This window comes from Trachypithecus francoisi, unplaced genomic scaffold (assembly GCF_009764315.1).
Source record: "Trachypithecus francoisi isolate TF-2019V2 unplaced genomic scaffold, Tfra_2.0 Lachesis_group2, whole genome shotgun sequence".
Classification (NCBI taxonomy): Eukaryota; Metazoa; Chordata; class Mammalia; order Primates; family Cercopithecidae; genus Trachypithecus; species Trachypithecus francoisi.
The window spans coordinates 129,397,692-129,417,040 of record NW_022681465.1 but is presented as its reverse complement, the minus strand read 5'-3'; the positions used below and the strand labels follow the sequence as shown (position 1 = coordinate 129,417,040).

Here is a 19,349-nt window from a genome sequence, read left to right as displayed (position 1 = left end):
AGCTCTTTAGTTTAATTAGATCCCATTTGTCAGTTTTGGCTTTTGCTGTCGTTGTTTTTGGTGTTTTAGACCTGAAGTCCTTGCCTATGTCCTGAATGGTATTACCTAGGTTTTCTTCTAGGGTTTTTATGGTATTAGGTCTAACATTTAAGTCTCTAATCCATCTTGAATTAATTTTCGTATAAGGAATAAGGAAAGGATCCAGTTTCAGCTTTCTACTTATGGCTAGCCAATTTTCCCAGCACCATTTATTAAATAGGGAATCCTTTCCCCATTTCTTGTTTCTCGCAGGTTTGGCAAAGATCAGATGGCTGTAGATGTCTGGTATTATTTCTGAGGTCTCTGTTCTGTTCCATTGGTCTATATCTCTGTTTTGGTACCAGTACCATGCTGTTTTGGTTACTGTAGCCTTGTAGTATAGTTTGAAGTCAGGTAGCGTGACGCCTCCAGCTTTGTCCTTTTGACTTAGGATTGTCTTGGCAATGTGGGCTCTTTTTTGGTTCCATATGAACTTTAAAGCAGTTTTTTCCAATTCTGTGAAGAAACTCATTGGTAGCTTGATGGGGATGGCATTGAATCTATATATAACCTTGGGCAGTATGGCCATTTTCATGATATTGATTCTTCCTATCCATGAGCATGGAATATTCTTCCATTTGTTTGTGTCCTCTTTTATTTCACTGAGCAGTGGTTTGTAGTTCTCCTTGAAGAGGTCCTTTACATCCCTTGTAAGTTGGATTCCTAGGTATTTTATTCTCTTTGAAGCAATTGTGAGTGGAAGTTCATTCCTGATTTGGCTCTCTGTTTGTCTGTTATTGGTGTATAAGAATGCTGGTGTTTTTTGTACATTAATTTTGTATCCTGAGACTTTGCTGAAGTTGCTTATCAGCTTAAGGAGATTTTGGGCTGAGACGATGGGGTTTTCTAAATATACAATCATGTCATCTGCAAACAGGGACAATTTGACTTCTTCTTTTCCTAACTGGATACCCTTGATTTCTTTCTCTTGCCTGATTGCCCTACCAGAACTTCCAACACTATGTTGAATAGGAGTGGTGAGAGAGGGCATCCCTGTCTTGTGCCAGATTTCAAAGGGAATTTTTCCAGTTTTTGCCCATTCAGTATGATATTGGCTGTGGGTTTGTCATAAATAGCTCTTATTATTTTGAGGTACGTTCCATAAATACCAAATTTATTGAGCGTTTTTAGCATGAAGGGCTGTTGAATTTTGTCAAAGGCCTTTTCTGCATCTATTGAGATAATCATGTGGTTCTTGTCTTTGGTTCTGTTTATATGCTGGATTACATTTATTGATTTGCAAATGTTGAACCAGCCTTGCATCCCAGGGATGAAGCCCACTTGATCATGGTGGATAAGCTTTTTGATGTGCTGCTGAATCCAGTTTGCCAGTATTTTATTGAGGATTTTTGCATCGATGTTCATCAGGGATATTGGTCTAAAATTCTCTCTTTTTGTTGTGTCTCTGCCAGGCTTTGGTATCAGGATGATGTTGGCCTCATAAAATGAGTTAGGGAGGATTCCCTCTTTTTCTATTGATTGGAATAGTTTCAGAAGGAATGGTACCAGCTCCTCCTTGTACCTCTGGTAGATTCAGCTGTGAATCCATCTGGTCCTGGACTTTTTTTGGTTGGTGGGCTATTAATTATTGCCTCAATTTCAGAGCCTGCTATTGGTCTATTCAGGGATTCAACTTCTTCCTGGTTTAGTCTTGGAAGAGTGTAAGTGTCCAGGAAATTATCCATTTCTTCTAGATTTTCTAGTTTATTTGTGTAGAGGTGTTTATAGTATTCTCTGATGGTAGTTTGTATTTCTGTGGGGTCGGTGGTGATATCCCCTTTATCATTTTTTATTGCATCTGTTTGATTCTTCTCTCTTTTCTTCTTTATTAGTCTTGCTAGCGGTCTGTCAATTTTGTTGATCTTTTCAAAAAGCCAACTCCTGGATTCATTGATTTTTTTGGAGGGTTTTTTGTGTCTCTTATCTCCTTCAGTTCAGCTCTGATCTTAGTTATTTCTTGCCTTCTGCTAGCTTTTGAATGTGTTTGCTCTTGTTTCTCTAGTTCTTTTTGTTGTGATATTAGAGTGTCGATTTTAGATCTTTCCAGTTTCTCTTCTGGGCATTTAGTGCTATAAATTTCCCTCTACACACTGCTTTAAAAGTGTCCCAGAGATTCTGGTATGTTGTATCTTTGTTCTCATTGGTTTCAAAGAACATCTTTATTTCTGCCTTCATTTCGTTATGTACCCAGTAGTCATTCAGGAGCAGGTTGTTCAGTTTCCATGTAGTTGAGCGGTTTTGATTGAGTTTCTTAGTCCTGAGTTCTAGTTTGATTGCACTGTGGTCTGAGAGACAGTTTGTTATAATTTCTGTTCTTGTACATTTGCTGAGGAGTGCTTTACTTCCAATTATGTGGTCAATTTTGGAATAAGTGCGATGTGGTGCTGAGAAGAATGTATATTCTGTTGATTTGGGGTGGAGAGTTCTATAGATGTCTATTCGGTCTGCTTGCTGCAGAGATGAGTTCAATTCCTGGATATCTTTCTGTTAACTTTCTGTCTCGTTGATCTGTCTAATGTTGACAGTGGAGTGTTGAAGTCTCCCATTATTATTGTATGGGAGTCTAAGTCTCTTTGTAAGTCTCTAAGGACTTGCTTTATGAATCTGGGTGCTCCTGTATTGGGTGCATATATATTTAGGAGAGTTAGCTCTTCCTGTTGAATTGATCCCTTTACCATTATGTAATGGCCTTCTTTGTCTCTTTTGATCTTTGATGGTTTAAAGTCTGTTTTATCAGAGACTAGGATTGCAACCCCTGCTTTTTCGTTGTTCTCCATTTGCTTGGTACATCTTTCTCCATCCCTTTATTTTGATGCTATGTATGTCTCTGCATGTGAGATGGGTCTCCTGAATACAGCAGACTGATGGGTCTTGACTCTTTATGCAGTTTGCCAGTCTGTGTCTTTTAATTGGAGCATTTAGTCCATTAACATTTAAGGTTAATATTGTTATGTGTGAACTTGATCCTGCCATTATGATATTAATTGGTTATTTTGCTCGTTAGTTGATGCAGTTTCTTCCTAGCCTCGATGATCTTTACATTTTGGCATGTTTTTGCAATGGCTGGTACCGGTTGTTCCTTTCCATGTTTAGGGCTTCCTTCAGGGTCTCTTGTAAGGCAGGCCTGGTGGTGACAAAATCTCTAAGCATTTGCTTATCTGTAAAGGATTTTATTTCTCCCTCACTGATGAAACTTAGTTTGGCTGGATATGAAATTCCAGGTTTAAAATTCTTTTCTTTAAGAATGTTGAATATTGGCCCCCACTCTCTTCTGGCTTGTAGAGTTTCTGCCAAGGGATCTGCTGTTAGTCTGATGGGCTTCCCTTTGTGGGTAACCCGACCTTTCTCTCTGGCTGCCCTTAAGATTTTTTCCTTCATTTCAACTTTGGTGAATCTGGCAATTATGTGTCTTGGAGTTGCTCTTCTCAAGGAGTATCTTTGTGGCATTCTCTGTATTTCCTGAATTTGAATGTTGGCCTGCCCTACTAGGTTGGGGAAGTTCTCCTGGATGATATCCTGAAGATTGTTTTCCAACTTGGTTCCATTTTCCCCCTCACTTTCAGGCACCCCAATCAGATGTAGATTTGATCTTTTTACATAATCTCATACTTCTTGCAGGCTTTGTTCATTTCTTTTTCTTCTTTTTTCTTTTGATTTCTCTTCTCGCTTCATTTCATTCATTTGATCCTCAATCGCTGATACTCTTTCTTCCTGTTGATCGAGTCGGTTACTGAAGCTTGTGCATTTGTCACATATTTCTTGTGTCATGGTTTTCATCTCTGTCATTTCGTTTATGACCTTCTCTGCATTAATTAGTCTAGCTATCAATTCTTCCACTCTTTTTTCAAGATTTTTAGTTTCTTTGCACTGGGTACATAATTCCTCCTTTAGCTCTGAGAAGTTTGATGGACTGAAGCCTTCTTCTCTTATCTCGTCAACGTCATTCTCCGTCCAGCTTTGATCTGTTGCTGGCGAGAGCTGCGCTCCTTTGCAGGGGGAGATGCGCTCTTATTTTTTGAATTTCCAGGTTTTCTGCCCTGCTTTTTCCCCATCTTTGTGGTTTTATCTGTCTCTGGTCTTTGATGACAGTGACGTACTGATGGGGTTTTGGTGTAGGTGTCCTTCCTGTTTGATAGTTTTCCTTCTAACCCTCAGGACCCTCAGCTGTAGGTCTGTTGGAGATTGCTTGAGGTCCACTCCAGACCCAGTATTGGGGTGGGAGTCACCCGATTTTCCAGGTGTTGTGTGTCTCAGTTCCCCTGGCTAGGAAAAGGGATTCCCTACCCCCTTGTGCTTCCCAGGTGAGGCGATGCCTCACCCTGCTTCCGCTCTCGCTGGTCGGGCTGCAGCGGCTTACCAGAACTGATTGTCCAGCACTCCCTAGTGAGATGACCCCAGTACCTCAGTTGAAAATGCAGAAATCACCGGTCTTCTGTGTCGCTCGCACTGGGAGTTGGAGACTGGAGCTGTTCCTATTCGGCCATCTTGCTCCGCCCCCTCTGATGTTTTGCCTTTTAAAACTGGTTATTGCAGTCATTCTTTTTCTTTTCTTTTCTTCTTTCTTTTCTTTTCTTTTCTTTTTTTTTTTTTTTTTTAACAAAGTCTCACTCTGTCACCCATGCTGGAGTGCAGGAGTCTGAGGTGTGGTAGAAGGATGTCCTTCCACTCACTGCAACCTGCAACCTCCACCTCCCAGGCTCAAGGGATCCTCCTACCTCGGTCCCTGGAGTAGCTGGGACTACAGGTGCATGTCGCCACGCCTGGCTAATTTTTGGTATTTTTTTTTTTTTTTGTAGTGATGGGTTTTCACTATGTTGCCCAGGCTGGTATTGAACTCCTGGACTCAAGCAATCCATGTGCCTTGTGCTCCCCAAGTGAGGGGATTACAGGTATGAGCCACCATGCCCAGATAGCAGTCTTGATAACACAGAAGTCTTACATTTTACACAGTAAACTCATAACTTTTTTCCTTTATGCCTTTTAAATTTTATGTTATACTTGACAAAGCTTTTTTCACACTAAGATTATATAGATATTCTATAGTTTTCATTCTGTAGTATTTATATCGCTCATAAATTTAGATCTTTGTTCCATCTTAAATTTATTTTGTGTGTTAGAGTGAGGTACAGATCTAATTTCAGAAAACAATTTTCCCAAATGAAAACTCAATCAGCTCTCCTGCATGCCTTTGGTCAAAATCAGCCTCATGGATTTATGCCCCCAATTCAAGTGTTTAATGAGGGATGCTAAAGCTAGATCGAATGCATTGTCTCAGAACAATGGGTTGTAGAAAAAGAATAATCTTATGTCCTTTTAACACACTTAATTTAGAATCAGTTATGAGGTCCCCTATGTCCTAATCTCCACATTACCTAATACACTGCTCTATGCATAGCAGTGATTAAACATATCTGTGGGCTTTAAAAAGGAGCTAGAGAAAGGAATGTAAAGAAGAGTACAACACTATTTATGCCCTCAAAGTTAACCTAGTAGAATAAGATATATTTTATTCAACTATGTTTTAGTTGAGTAAGAATGATGAGAGAGGAATAAAGTGAAGATACATTTGATACTTCGTTTTTTTACCATCCTGACAAAGCATTTAGGATATTTACAGATAATATATGCAAACCATTCAGCCCAGTGTCTACACATAGTAGGCTTTCATGACTGGCAACTTGAAAATTATTTTCTATTATGTCAGGGGTTCAATAGAGGCAAAGACTTCTTTACCATGGAATCTTCAAGTTTTTAAGATAAGATAGTTTCATGTAGAAAATAAGAACCTAAACACTCCACTAAATATTACATTTTAAAACTATCGTATGGTTATTTACCACTACAACTTAAAAAAAAACCCTGCATTGATACTCTCTTCCTAAAACTAGACATAAGAATTCCACACAAAAAAAGATAAACATTAATGAGTGTTGTTTGAAATTATATGTCTCGGCTCTTCAATCATAGCCTTCATCCATAAACTCTAAACTAAGACCAAAGCAGGAATGAAACTAATACATAAAATACTATAACTTTAATGTCATATGTTAGGATAAATCAATAGGAGGAATAAATCTGAAGTGGCAGAAATAACCACCTTTGACTTGCTTGGCATTTAAACCTTTCGGGCTTGGGGAATCACTGATGCGGTACTTTAAGGGGATTTGATTTTATAGGCTCTTTAGCCCAAGAGGTTTTAGGCATCCAGAAAACGACGTGGCCTTGGAGATATGACAGGCATCAGGCTGTCACCGTGAAGCTGCCTGGCTTTTAAATGGCTTGTTCCCAAGTTTGAATCCATAATCCACTGGTAGAAAAGCTGCAGAGTTGCTGGCAAAGGTGAGAGATGCTCAGAAGCCATTACCTTATAATAGAAATTGATAGATAAGTGGACCATGGAAGTTTAGACTCTGACCTAAAGGGAAGTGGAGAATTGAATTGAGGTAATTATCTTGTTAACTTTGGACAAAATTAAAGTTCACCTTTAAATATGCCAGATCATTAATACCAAAGTACAGATCCTCATTCACTTACATGATAGGGTGAAAAGAAGTTACTACAATTGTCTAGTTTTATTTAAAACATTATAATTCATAATTTTTTATTTAAACACATTTAAAATATGTGGAAAGCTCAAGGACTGGGAAAATAGGAGAAAAGATACCCCTGAATATTATTATTTAAATGGGAAACCTTCTTTTATTACTTTGCTTTTCCTATCTGGAATAAGAGAGGATGTATTTGCCTTTAGTATTCTGATCAAAGAAATGAGAAAGAAAAAGATGGATGTTAATAGAGGTCATCTCAAATTAAATCTTTTTACTCTTCAATCATAGCCTGTGTCTATTATATTCTAAATTAGGACAAAAGCAGAGACCAAACTAATTTATGAAATTCTATGGCTTTAAATAGCTTATGTTCAATAAATTAACATAGAGAAGCATATGCTGTGGGAATTAGCTAAAATCTATTATCACTGATAAAAAATTTCTACCTTCGAGTCTTTAGGCACAGTTGCTAAATAATTGCTACTTATTGATCTCTGGGAGGAAACTGGTGTCCCATTGGAAGCCGAATTCCCTGATCAGTGCTAGCTCATGATCACTACATCAACCAGGTCTGACTTAAACAAGTAACTGTATGCCAGTCTACCAAAAGGCAGTGTTAAGAGGCATTCAAAACCCCACTTAGGAAGCAATGCAACGTTAGGCGACAGTCTACTCCCTCAGAGAGCATCCAGTAAAGGTCTTTCTATTTCAGCAGCTTTGCAGGGTATGGGGTAAAGCTTGAGAGTGGGAAAGAAAAACTAGACTGAGTAGTAATAACTCACCCCTCTAAGTCAATCTTCTCTGCATGAGGCTTCTAGGGCATCTTATTTTCAAATCAGATTAAATCAGGCATGTAAGTAGGGAAACGTAGGCACAAAGCCAACTAATCAAGCTGAAAGATATGATTTGAATTTAATTATCTATGCATTTTAGAGCAAAATATAATTTAGCAAAGAAAAAAGAAGCAACATTTGAAAAGCTATCTCATTTATTCATCCCACATTGTGAGTGCAGATACAATATTTGAAACTGATATTCTCTAAGAGTATTTTAAAAAGGTGTAGTAACTGGGATGTGTTTCTGTAGTATATTCTCTGATTTTAAAAATTAAAATGCTTTAAAATTTTACTTGGGATAATTCAAAATGAACGACGTGGAATTTTAACAGCAATTTAGGCATCATGACTTTAAAAAGTCAGAGACTTCAAACTGTGTCACAATAAATTGTTCTCATGCACGGCTACATGGTTATTCCTTTATTCTTTTAAGAGTTTTTCTAAATATATTCTCTGGATTATTTACATAAATTTTGCTTTTTTTTTTTTTTTTTTTGAGGAGGAGTCTTGCTCTGTTGCCCAGGCTGGAGTGCAGTGGCACAGTCTCGGCTCACTGCAATCACCACCTCCCGGGTTCACGCCATTCTCCTGCCTCAGCCTCCCAAGTAGCTGGGACTACAGGCACCCACCACCACATCTGGCTCATTTTTGTATTTTTAGTAGAGATGGAGTTTCACCTTTTTAGCCAGGATTGTCTCAATCTCCTGACCTTGTGATCCGCCCACCTCAGCTTCCCAAAGTGCTGGGATTACAGGCGTGAGCCACCGTGCCAGGCCAAATTTTGCTTTTTAATTCAAATGTTCCATAATGTATCTTCTTGATTTTTAGAGAATTTTATCTGTAGAATTTATAAAGGCATGAATTCATTTGCACAATTACTTGACAAATGTTACTGAATGCCTGTTTGGAGTCATGCAGAATGCTAAGTACTAGCATTTGCAATGGTGGGCTTACATGGGCACTGTTTGTGGACTCATGCAGTTAAAGTCCAGTAGGGGGAAAGATACTGCAAAAATCACTGCACAAATGAATGAAGATTTAAAATTTAAAGTAACTGCTATGAAGGAAACCCATATGATTCAATTAACATGTGAAAAAATGTCTCATCATGGGAATTTAGTTATAAATTCTGAGTAAAATGTTCATTTATTAGTGTCAAGCACCACGATATTCCTGTCTGGTTTTTATAGATAAAGATTTTGTCCTAAGAAATAAGAGGAAATTGTTACAAAACCTAGAATGAATTGCAGACAAGATATGCACAATGTAGAAATACTGTTCCCTGCCCTCCTCACCAAACAAACATTTTTATAATGTTTGTGAAGTAGGAAGAGAGGACGTCAGAAAGCACAGAAAGAAGAAAATATATCAGTATGCTAAAAATATTTCCTTCCATCTAGTAGACAAATTGCTTCTAAAAGAGTCAGGATTCAGTTCAGGTTGTGTTTCGTTTTTGTTTTTTAATCCAAGTGGGCAAAAATAGTTTTCAACATAGCACTTGTAGAAAACGCTTAATTTAAACGTGTGTGCATGACCATTGAATATATGCTTATTTTAAAATGCTTTCCAGTGATTGATAACGGGTTGTATGGTGCTATCTTTGTTCTGTTCCAGGAGATTATGTGGTTATGTCTGTCTACTTTGATCTGAGCAGAAGAATGGGATACTTTACCATCCAGACCTATATCCCCTGCACACTCATTGTCGTCCTATCCTGGGTGTCTTTCTGGATCAATAAGGATGCTGTTCCAGCCAGAACATCTTTAGGTGAGACACCTTTGTTTAGGTTGCAGTTTCTCAAGACAAGTGGCAAATACAAGTAATTTTTACTTCCATTTCTATGTTGATCTGCTTTAAATTTAGCCTGCAATTGCATAGAAATACCATTAGTTTCATGTTCAAGAGAATTGGCGTTTTTAAAAATAGTGTTTAAGGTTTTCTACTTCTGCAGTTTGGTTCTCCTTAGTTACCTGGATAGGTTTTCTTGAGTAACTTTTCTTAAGAAATTTTAGTTAACTAGCTTTTAAAAACTGTTTTAATATTAACAGATGGGTTTGTTTAGGTCTCTGGGTCATATGCTGAAGCTGCTTGCACCAGCTCGTGAAAGCTGATTGTGTTTCTCTCTTCCCAACTTGGTATTCGATGATGTCACACTGATAATGTGAAATCAGCCAAGGAGGACATATTAAGAACATGGAAAAAATAAAAATCAGGGCCTTCTATTTTCTAGAGTTAATTGTTACACATTTATCAGCACGCCATTGACTTTTGGCTATTTGCCACATGAGTAATTATTGGGATAACATTTGAAGTAATTGGCTCTTTACAGAAGAGCCATGGAAAAAAATATTTTTGAGAAAACATATTTACCTGTGAAATTTTTGGGGGGAAAGCGACTCTTAAGATTATTTGCAATTTGCTCAATCTAATATATATGGCAATCTTTGTCTTGAATTTTCACATCTTTTTCTTCACATGGGGAAGAAGGCTCACACAGACCTAAACAAAGCCCAACACGTGAAACTTTTTAAAACCTGAACTAAAACTAAAGCTTGTGAGAGGTGAATAAAATTCAACACCCTTTCATCAGCTATGTAAAACCTAGAACCACATCTCTTGCTGACTGTCTAAAGAGTCAGTAGGGTGTAATACCTAGGAAATTGGGTTTTGAAGTCCCACAAATATGGGTTTGACATCCCACATTTAGTATAACATTAGAATGTCATTTAATCTCTAATTCACAGTTTCCTCATATATAAAACATGTATAATTTCCTGCACCTAACTTATTGGGTTCTACTAGGGTTAAATAAAGTATTTGATGCAAATTGCACATAACAAAGTAAAGCCTCAGAAATGTTGGCTACTATAATCATTTTCTGACAAAATGGTCTGTACTAAGTTATTAAGCTGAGGGCAGAAGTGATTAGTGGGGGAAAAAGACATCATTTGCATATCTGTCCTCTTCCAAACCTAATTTAGTTTCCCATCTGTTTCAAAAGAAAGTTATTTTGATTTTTCCTGTTATATGTGGTACTTTGTGTTACAAGTACTTCTCAAAAATTAAAATATCTTGTCTAATGCTACATGCTGAAACAAACCCCAAATATGTTGAGCCTATTACTTTAGGACTCTTACTCGTCACTGTGAATGGATATATACTGCATTACATGCTTCTATGTCTCTTGTCAGAATGTCAGTCAGTCTTGTACATCTCTAGTACAGTGCCTGAAACATGACTGGTACCTTAAATAATTGTTCAATTAATGTATACACTTATGAATGGATGGAGCAAATACATTGACGTATTCCAATGCACCCACTTCCCAAAAACATTTTAAGGATGAGATTTCCAATCAGTCTCTCCTCTTGAACCCTGGATTCTTGCTGGCCAAAATCTCTCTCATGACTCTTTGGTAGCTCATTTAACCCACTCAGTAAATGAGTATTCACTGGCAAAGGGTTATGGTGGAAGAAAGGATCAAAGTGAGTGAGTTTTGGAATGAGTGAGAGGCCCTTTAGCAAACAGCAGACAAGTGCTTCTATTTGTTTATAATTTGTAAGTCAGGAATGCTCAATATTGTCTCTATGTCTTTTCTATTCTTCACAACACCTGCACATAGAAGTTGCTGTAGTGATCATTATTATCACAATTTTTAGAGCTGAGCTAAGGAAGCAGAGTTGTTGCAAGGTTTGATGACATACACAAAGTCACAACATAAGGAAACAGTAGATCTGCACCTCAGCTGATGAGACACAGGTTTGCTCTGGGTAGGAGGTCTTGTTGAAGGCCAATTGTAGGTACAGATGAGAAGCAGAGCTGAGCCAGTTTCTCTATTTTAACTTTGCTGTCTCACTTTTCTAAATCAGTGCTCCTTAAATTTAATTGCACATTTAAGTCACTAGAGGACTTTTTGAAGTGCAGATGGCTTAGTTCAATCCCAAGAAATGCTTATCTAATGTGTTTAGAACATGACTTAGGTGTTAGGATTGAAAACCAAGCAAACAAAACATCCCCAGGTGATTCAAATGTGCAGTCACCTTTTACAACCCTGCTCTAGATTTCATTGAGTCCCATTACTTTTTCCAATGTTTACAATCCAGAGTTAAATGAGATGACCTTAAGCACATGCAGACCTTAAGCTTCTTGCCACAGAACAGTTAGGCCATGTTGTTTGATGAGCAAGATAAATTTATCCACGTGGCTCAGAGATAGTGGCTGTTTTCTGAGCACAGAGTCCTAGAATATGGGTAGCCATCATCTTGGAGCATATAAAAGTGAATGTAGTTTGGTTCCCAGGTGGTAGTTGGTGAGGTGTATTTCTGGTGTAGTGACAATCAATGAAATGAAAATACCATTTGGTATTTTTCACCCAACTGATTTGAGGTGAGGTAACATCCCTGAAGAGCTTACTTCATGGCAAGACTGGAGGAACTGGTAAAAGCTGTGGATATATTTCATCTACCCCAGGTAAGAGAAGTCTAATTTATTTACTTATCAAAATGGAAGCTGTCTTATTGTTGGTTGAGGAGCCAATATAAACCATCCCTGCTCTGCCTCTCACTATTGATGTCACTGTAGTCTCTTTCCTGTGGCTCCAGGCAGAGCCCTGAAAATATCCTAAGGAATTTGTTCAAGAGTCTACTTCTACATGGCTGTGATGAATGTCTATGTAGCCTAAATAACATTTTCCCAATTTGCTGGATCAGTATTTAACTTGCATGTCAGAATTTGTTTCTTCCAAATTTTCAGATGCCACATTTAAAAAAAATTAGCTCATCTATAGTACCTACCATAAATACTGACATTTTCACTGGTCAAGGGTCAAGTATGGCCTCAGGCCTGATTGTAAAATGAAGGCCACAGTGCCAATATAGTTTTTCAGTCCTCTGCAAAAATATCAGTTGTGATTAGGTACAACGAGGAATTTACATGAATTAATGCATAGCCAACATAATTAAATGTTTTGTAGTTTAAGAAATAGAACTTTCTTTTCTAAAATAAATACTATCAATACCTAATATTTATTGGGATTTTACTAGGTATTGGTACTTTACACACATTTTTAAATATAATCTTCACAAGAGACTTATAAGGTTCCCCATCATTATCACCACCACTTCCAGTTTGTAGATGAGGATCTCAAACCTCCCTAAGGTTCTACCATGACAACATGGAAGATGCCAGACCCATATTACCTCCCTAGTCAGGAATCTACAATAGGTCCCATCTGTCTGGCATTTCATTCTACATATTTTTCATGTATTTATGGAGCTAAAATACTGTGGTTCAGAGTACAGCATTTGAAGTCAGGCTGCCTAGGTTTGTATCTCATCTCTACCACTTTCTATCTTGAACAAATTTTTATTCTTCCAATGCTCAGTGTTTGTTACCTGTAATAATAATAATAATAATAATAATAATACTTACATTATAGAATCATTATGAGAATCTTGTGAGATAATAGAGAGAAAGTGCTTGACACAGTACCTGGCCAAAGGAAAAGATCATTAAATCTTAACTACTATTCTTTGCAATAAAAAATATCTCCCAAAAGTCATAATTATGGATTCCTATTATCAAATGTAGATTGAGCATCTTTGATCTTTCATGTGTATACTATGCATTGATTCATTGTTTCACACATTCATTGAACAAACATTTATTGAGTCCCAGCATGATACTCCACTGCATTAAGACAGATTCTGTTGTTGTAGAGTATACAGACTAGAAAGGGAGAATGGTTATTACATAATCAGTAATAGTATAGAAAAGAGCCGATGGTATTTATAAACGTAGTTCACTTGATCACCTCTTTCCTCTATTAAAGGCTACCCTTCCTCTATCGTTATTTCAGCCAACACTAGTCTTTCCACTCTCTGGAATTTCATAACACAGTATGTATTTAGTAAACTTTCATATTAAGTTACACTTAAATGACCTAAGAGAACCACATGGTTCTTGGAAATGTAGCTAAACCCTTCAAAAATGGCTCAGACAAAGACTTGAACAACTAGGAAGATAACAGCAATTTTATTTACTCTTACTTATCCTTTCTTCAAGAATGTTTTTGCTTTTCTCAGTTTTCTTCTAAGCATATTCTACCAGTTACCTACTTACTAGAGAGTAAAAGCTTTACCTCTTTTCCTGTATGACACTGGTGTTTTCTTAGTATCTTCCTCTTCTCTTGCCCTCCAAGTCTCTCTACCTCTTACTTTCTTCTCTTTCTTTCTTTTTCTTTCTTTCTTTCTTTCTTTCTTTTTTTCCTTCTTTCTTTCTTTCTCTTTCTCTCTTTCTATCTTTTCATCTTTCTCCTTCCTTCCTTCCTTTCTTTCTTTCTTTCTTTCTTTCGCCTTCCTTCCTTCCTCTTTCTTTCTTCTTTCTTTCTTTCTTTCTTTCTTTCTTTCTTTCTTTCTTTCTTTTTTCTTTCTTTCTTTCTTTCTTTCTTTTTTTCTTTCTTTCTTTTTCTTTCTTCTTTCTCTCTCTCTCTCTCTCTCTCTCTCTCTCTCTCTTTCTCTCTTTCTTTCTTTCCACAGAATTTTCGCTCTTATCACCCAGGCTGGAGTGTAATGCCACAATTTCAGCTTACTGCAAACCCCACCTCCCAGGTTCAAGTGATTCTCCTGTCTCAGCCTCCCGAGTAGCTGGGATTCAGGCACCCGCTACCACGCCCAGACAATTTTTTGTATTTTTAGTAAAGACGAGGTTTCACTGTGTTGGCCAGGCTGGTCTCGAACTCTTGACCTCATGATCCGCCCACCTCGACCTCTCAAAGTACTGGAATTTCAGGTGTGAGCCATCATGCCTGGCCCGACCTGTTTCTTTTGAAGTTTCCCTAGCACTTCGGTTTGACACAGGAGAATCTGACCGTGCCCTAGAAGTCTCTTGGTTAGCAGTAATAGTCATGATTGTACATCATTAAATGATGCAAATGTTATTTTCCTTTCTGTCCCCCATAAGAAATATAAATAACAAAACCTGGTAAAGGTGTGAGATTATTACTTTTATAGTGCAAAAAGATGCTTCCACTCAGGATTAGAAATGCCGAACTAGAATCGTAGAATGGTAAGCTAGGTGAAACTTCAAAGAGTTAGTACCACAGATGAGAAAACTGAGGCCTAGAGTGTTAAGATGACTCAAGTTGCTATAGCAAGAGCTAGAACCTATTTGAATATTGAATCCATGTTGCCTTTAGTATAAATAACACAACTTTTACATAGGAGATCTCCTCATCCTTCTCTGGTTGATAAATATAGGTTGTCTTGACATTGTTCCCTGTCACTAAACAATCACTGGAGAGGACAGGTTTGGATAGGTGCTGTTGTATAATTAGTAAAGTAAGAGTTTTGAAATCAGACGTGTAATGTCTGTGTTCAATTCTGTCTGCTACTTACCAACTATTGGATGAGGTACTGGTCCTTTAGCCTTGTTCTTCTGATCTACACATTCCGAATGAAAATACCTGCTGTGAAGATTCAAAGGAACAATGTATATGAAGTGCTTATCATTGCGCTTGTCAGAAGGAAGTTTTCAGTAAATATTACTTATTATGTTACTTCTGAGATACTTATTTTAATCCTATAATAATATAAAAAGAATCCGTCAATCAGAGCATGCCACTTACACATAACCCGCCTCCTCTATTTAACATCTTTGAATAATTTCTCCTTGCACTTGGAACAAAGTGTAAACTGTCTGCATGTGCCACATTTTATAACTTCCTTCTTACCAAAATAATCTTAAGCCCCTTGTCCCTCCCAAGGTGCCAGGTCTTCCAAAACTTTAAAAAGCGGACAAGATTTCTCTTTCTCAGAACCCTCCCTTAATCTAATAATAATCAAAAGGTTAGTTTCTTCTTACGTTTTAAGCTTTACTTTAAACATCAACTCCTCAAAAAGGTCTTCTCTGAGCCTTCCATCTAACTAGATTCTCACCATCCCTGTATTCTCCATGGCACATACCACAATGTGACATTATACTTTTCTTTGCTGACATGATTCACAGTATATCTCTCTCACTAAAATATAAGTTACATAAAGGTCAGACCAAATCTATTCATCAGTGTTTGTCATTTCAACTGATACATAGTAGACAGGCAATAAATATTTGTAAACAGAGTGAATTAATTCCACTTATACCTCCTTTCCCATTGTTGAAACTGCCTATCAGAAGTCATGAAACAAGGGCCGGGCGCGGTGGCTCAAGTCTGTAATCCCAGCACTTTGGGAGGCCGAGACGGGCGGATCACAAGGTCAGGAGATTGAAACCACCCAGGCTAACACGGTGAAACCCCGTCTCTACTAAAAAAAACATACAAAAAACTAGCCGGGTGAGGTGGCGGGCGCCTGCAGTCCCAGCTACTCGGGAGGCTGAGGCAGGAGAATGGCGTAAACTCGGGAGGCGGAGCTTGTAGTGAGCTGGGATCCGGCCACTGCACTCCAGCCTGGGCGACAGAGCGAGACTCCATCTCAAAAAAAAAAAAAAAAAAAAAAAAGAAGTCATGAAACAAGTGTAGTTTCACTAGTGACTCAGTTACCCAGTTTGCTTATGCAATCATATGACCTGATTTATTGCACCTCTCTTCAGGTATCACCACTGTCCTGACAATGACCACCCTCAGCACCATTGCCCGGAAATCGCTCCCCAAGGTCTCCTATGTCACAGCGATGGATCTCTTTGTATCTGTTTGTTTCATCTTTGTCTTCTCCGCTTTGGTGGAGTATGGCACCTTGCATTATTTTGTCAGCAACCGGAAACCAAGCAAGGACAAAGATAAAAAGAAGAAAAACCCTGTATGTATCATTTCCCATTGGGACCATTGAAATTTTTATGATTTTGGTTTAGTTTGTTTTCATTAGCCTATCTGCAGGCTAAGGCTCAGCAGTTGGGGCTCCAAGATGAAAACAGAATGTATGAGTTTGGCAAGGCCATAACGATTTATTTATGGTCATTAGTTACTTGAGAGAGACTCAAGTCTGTTTCTATTTTTCTCTCTCTGTCAGAATTTTAATGCAAATATAGTTACCTGCTCTCTTTATTTTGTGGAGACTAAAGCCATTATTGAGAAATGCAACCTTCTTCTAGTTGCTATTATTCCAGGTTTCACTGATTTTTTGAGATGGGGTGTCGCTCTGTTGCCCAGGCTGGAATGCAGTGGCAGGATCTCGGCTTACTGCAACCTCCGCCTCCTGGGTTCAAGCAATTCTCCTGCCTCAGCTTCCCGAGTATCTGGAACTATAGGCGCACGCCACCACGCCTAGCTAAATTTTGTATTTTTAGTAGAGACGGGATTTCACCATATTGATCAGACTGGTCTGTAACTCCTGACCTCAGGTGATCCACCTGCCTCGGCCTCCCAAAGTGCTGGGATTAGAGGCGTGAGCCACTGTGCCTGGCCACGATAATATTATGAAATTACTGCTGTTTTAAATTAAAACTTCCATCTAAGCCATTCCACTAGGAAGCTATAAGGTCCTTGAAGTTTCAAGGGTGACTATATTTTTGCAAATGGTTTAGTATGTGTGCGGAGGTGGAGTTTGTGTATTGTCACTAGAGAATTTCTATTTGTTTCATTCTCGAAAGGTATCTTTTTGTTTTTAAAGCATGTGATTTACTATTATATGGGCGAGTTAGTTAGCCTCTTGTGTTTTATATACATATATATATATATATATATATATATATATTATTTAAGAACACTTTTCTTGTGGGACTGCTATGAGAAATAAATGTGACAATGAAGGGCAGAAAAATTAAACCCAAAATATTACATAGTACTCGACACATGAATGTACTTAACATTAGTAGTTGGTGATAATAGTTGATTTTGATGATTTATACACTTAACAGCCTGGATTGATTTCAGTGTCATGATTTGAAAACAGGGAAGATGACTTCTACTTGCCACCAAACTTTAAATAGTGAGGATGAGGTACAAACACAAATGCCTAAAGCAACTGTTTTTTATTGTGAGTGTTGAGGAGAGCACATAGCTACCCATTTACACAACTGAACAAAGTGGCTGGCTCATAGAACTCCCCATGAAAGTTAAGGTCCATTCCCTTCCAAGATATGGGCAAAGAGAATCACCTGACTGTCCTGGATCCTAGTCTTCTGCTTTGAAAGCCATAACAGTCTCTAGCTATCCAACCCAGAGACTTTGGAGGTTGAATTGTAAGGAGGGAATTTAGCTGATTCTAGGTTGTATTCCGATGCAGCTCCAGAAACCCAAGTGAAATACTGCAAGAGTAATGTGTTTATTTGAATGTAAGATTTTGAAACATGTAAAGAAACATCATTATTCTTGATTAAAAAAAAAATGCTTGGCTTTAATTGCTCAAATATTTACAATGCTTTATGCAGTCCTTCCCTTCCCTGTCTGTTTTGCCTCTCTCTGACTTTCCATTTTCTCTATCCTTGTTTTATTTTCCTTGTTGTGTTGTTTTTGTTTGTTCCCTCTTGTTCACTTTCCATTTCACTCTCCCTCAAGAAGGTGGTTCTGTTGAGAGTTGGCATATTACCTGCCAGCTATAACAAGGACGTGAGGACTGACTTTCAAACAAGTTCTGATGAGTCCTTTGGAAAAAGCCCCTTGGCACTCTGTCAGCTAGGCCATTGCAGAGTGGATTTTGTTGCAAAGATAGAGGCAGATTCCTTTATTCAGGGTCATGGAAATGGCAGAAGAAGACAAGGCAGAGAACAGTATAAAAAAAATTGAGAAAATGAAATTATCTGAGAATTTCATGCACTTCTTTTTAGGCAATTAGATGATTTATCAGAGCTAGCAAGAAAATAAACTGGGAATGAGAAGCTCAAAGTTTATTTTCCTGTTTAATATGCCTTTTGGATAATTGTGTCAGGACTCACCTATTAAATTATCCTTGATGATAATTAGAAAATAGAATCATGGTATTTTTAAACAGGGGAACCAGGCAATAGAAAACTTCCTCACAGTTGAACAACTCTGGCTTCTTCAGTCAAATAATTGTAGATTAATTTATTAAAAATTTCACTAGTAATTGCAAAATGACACTTAACTTTAAGCAAATACTTTATCCCAAGCTCAGAACTCTCCTTCTGTGTTTATAATTTCAGTTCATTTCACTTACTATGTTTTCAAAATGTATTTTTAATTTATCTTGTCTCTCTCTTGTTTTCCTTTTCTTTTTGTCTCCTTTTTATTAAAAACAAATGCAATTCTCTTTTCTGTCTACACACCCAAAGCTTCTTCGGATGTTTTCCTTCAAGGTATAATGTTTTTGGAATGGAAATTCACTGCATGCAACTGCTGAATTTAACTATTAATGCTTACATGGTGTTTTATTTTGTTTTATGAGTAGACATTTAAGCATTCTACTAGAGATAATATGTTGGAGAAAGTTCTATAGACTTCTAGAGTTGATTCAGCAACTATACACTAATTCACATAGGTTTTAATCTTACACCAAGCTGAAAAGCTATAATCCTTATGAGCTGTCATAGGTAAAGAAGGCTGCTTTATCCATCAAAGCCAAAATGAGCTTCCTCTTTTCAGATGAAAATGGGATTGAGTCTTACTGGTTACACCTACTAAGTTTGTACTCTTTTAAAACTGAAATTTAACTCTGTAAATCTTAATTCAAAATGGATTGGTTCATTATTATTTTGCAAACTTAATGATTTCTGTTTTTCTGAACTCTACCTGTAAGTTCTATAAGAACAATATTCTTTTTGACAGGCTTTGAAATATCCATTCCTTATTTCCAAAGTGATCTCTGGGCCTGTTGGCTCTACCATAATATGTTGCAATGAGATTTCTATTCAAATATAATAGCTGATTCCATGATGTTAGAATTTCTGTTTACATTATCCTAAAACTAAATCATCCAAATTAACATTAAATGTATCA

The 19,349-nt window shown here is 37.6% G+C and overlaps 1 protein-coding gene across 2 annotated transcripts in view; it reads left to right on the top strand.

Annotated features, from left to right (window-relative positions):
• Positions 1 to 19,349, top strand: part of GABRG2 (gamma-aminobutyric acid type A receptor subunit gamma2) — a 96,511-nt gene that overhangs the window by 74,040 nt on the left and 3,122 nt on the right. The window contains exons 7-9 of one of the 2 annotated variants that reach the window (XM_033180374.1): positions 9,077 to 9,229; positions 16,049 to 16,254; positions 18,686 to 18,709. In XM_033180374.1, coding sequence (XP_033036265.1) covers positions 9,077 to 9,229; positions 16,049 to 16,254; positions 18,686 to 18,709 — 383 coding nt within the window. The remainder of the gene's footprint in view (positions 1 to 9,076; positions 9,230 to 16,048; positions 16,255 to 18,685; positions 18,710 to 19,349) is intronic. The other variant, XM_033180375.1, reaches the window with a different exon arrangement.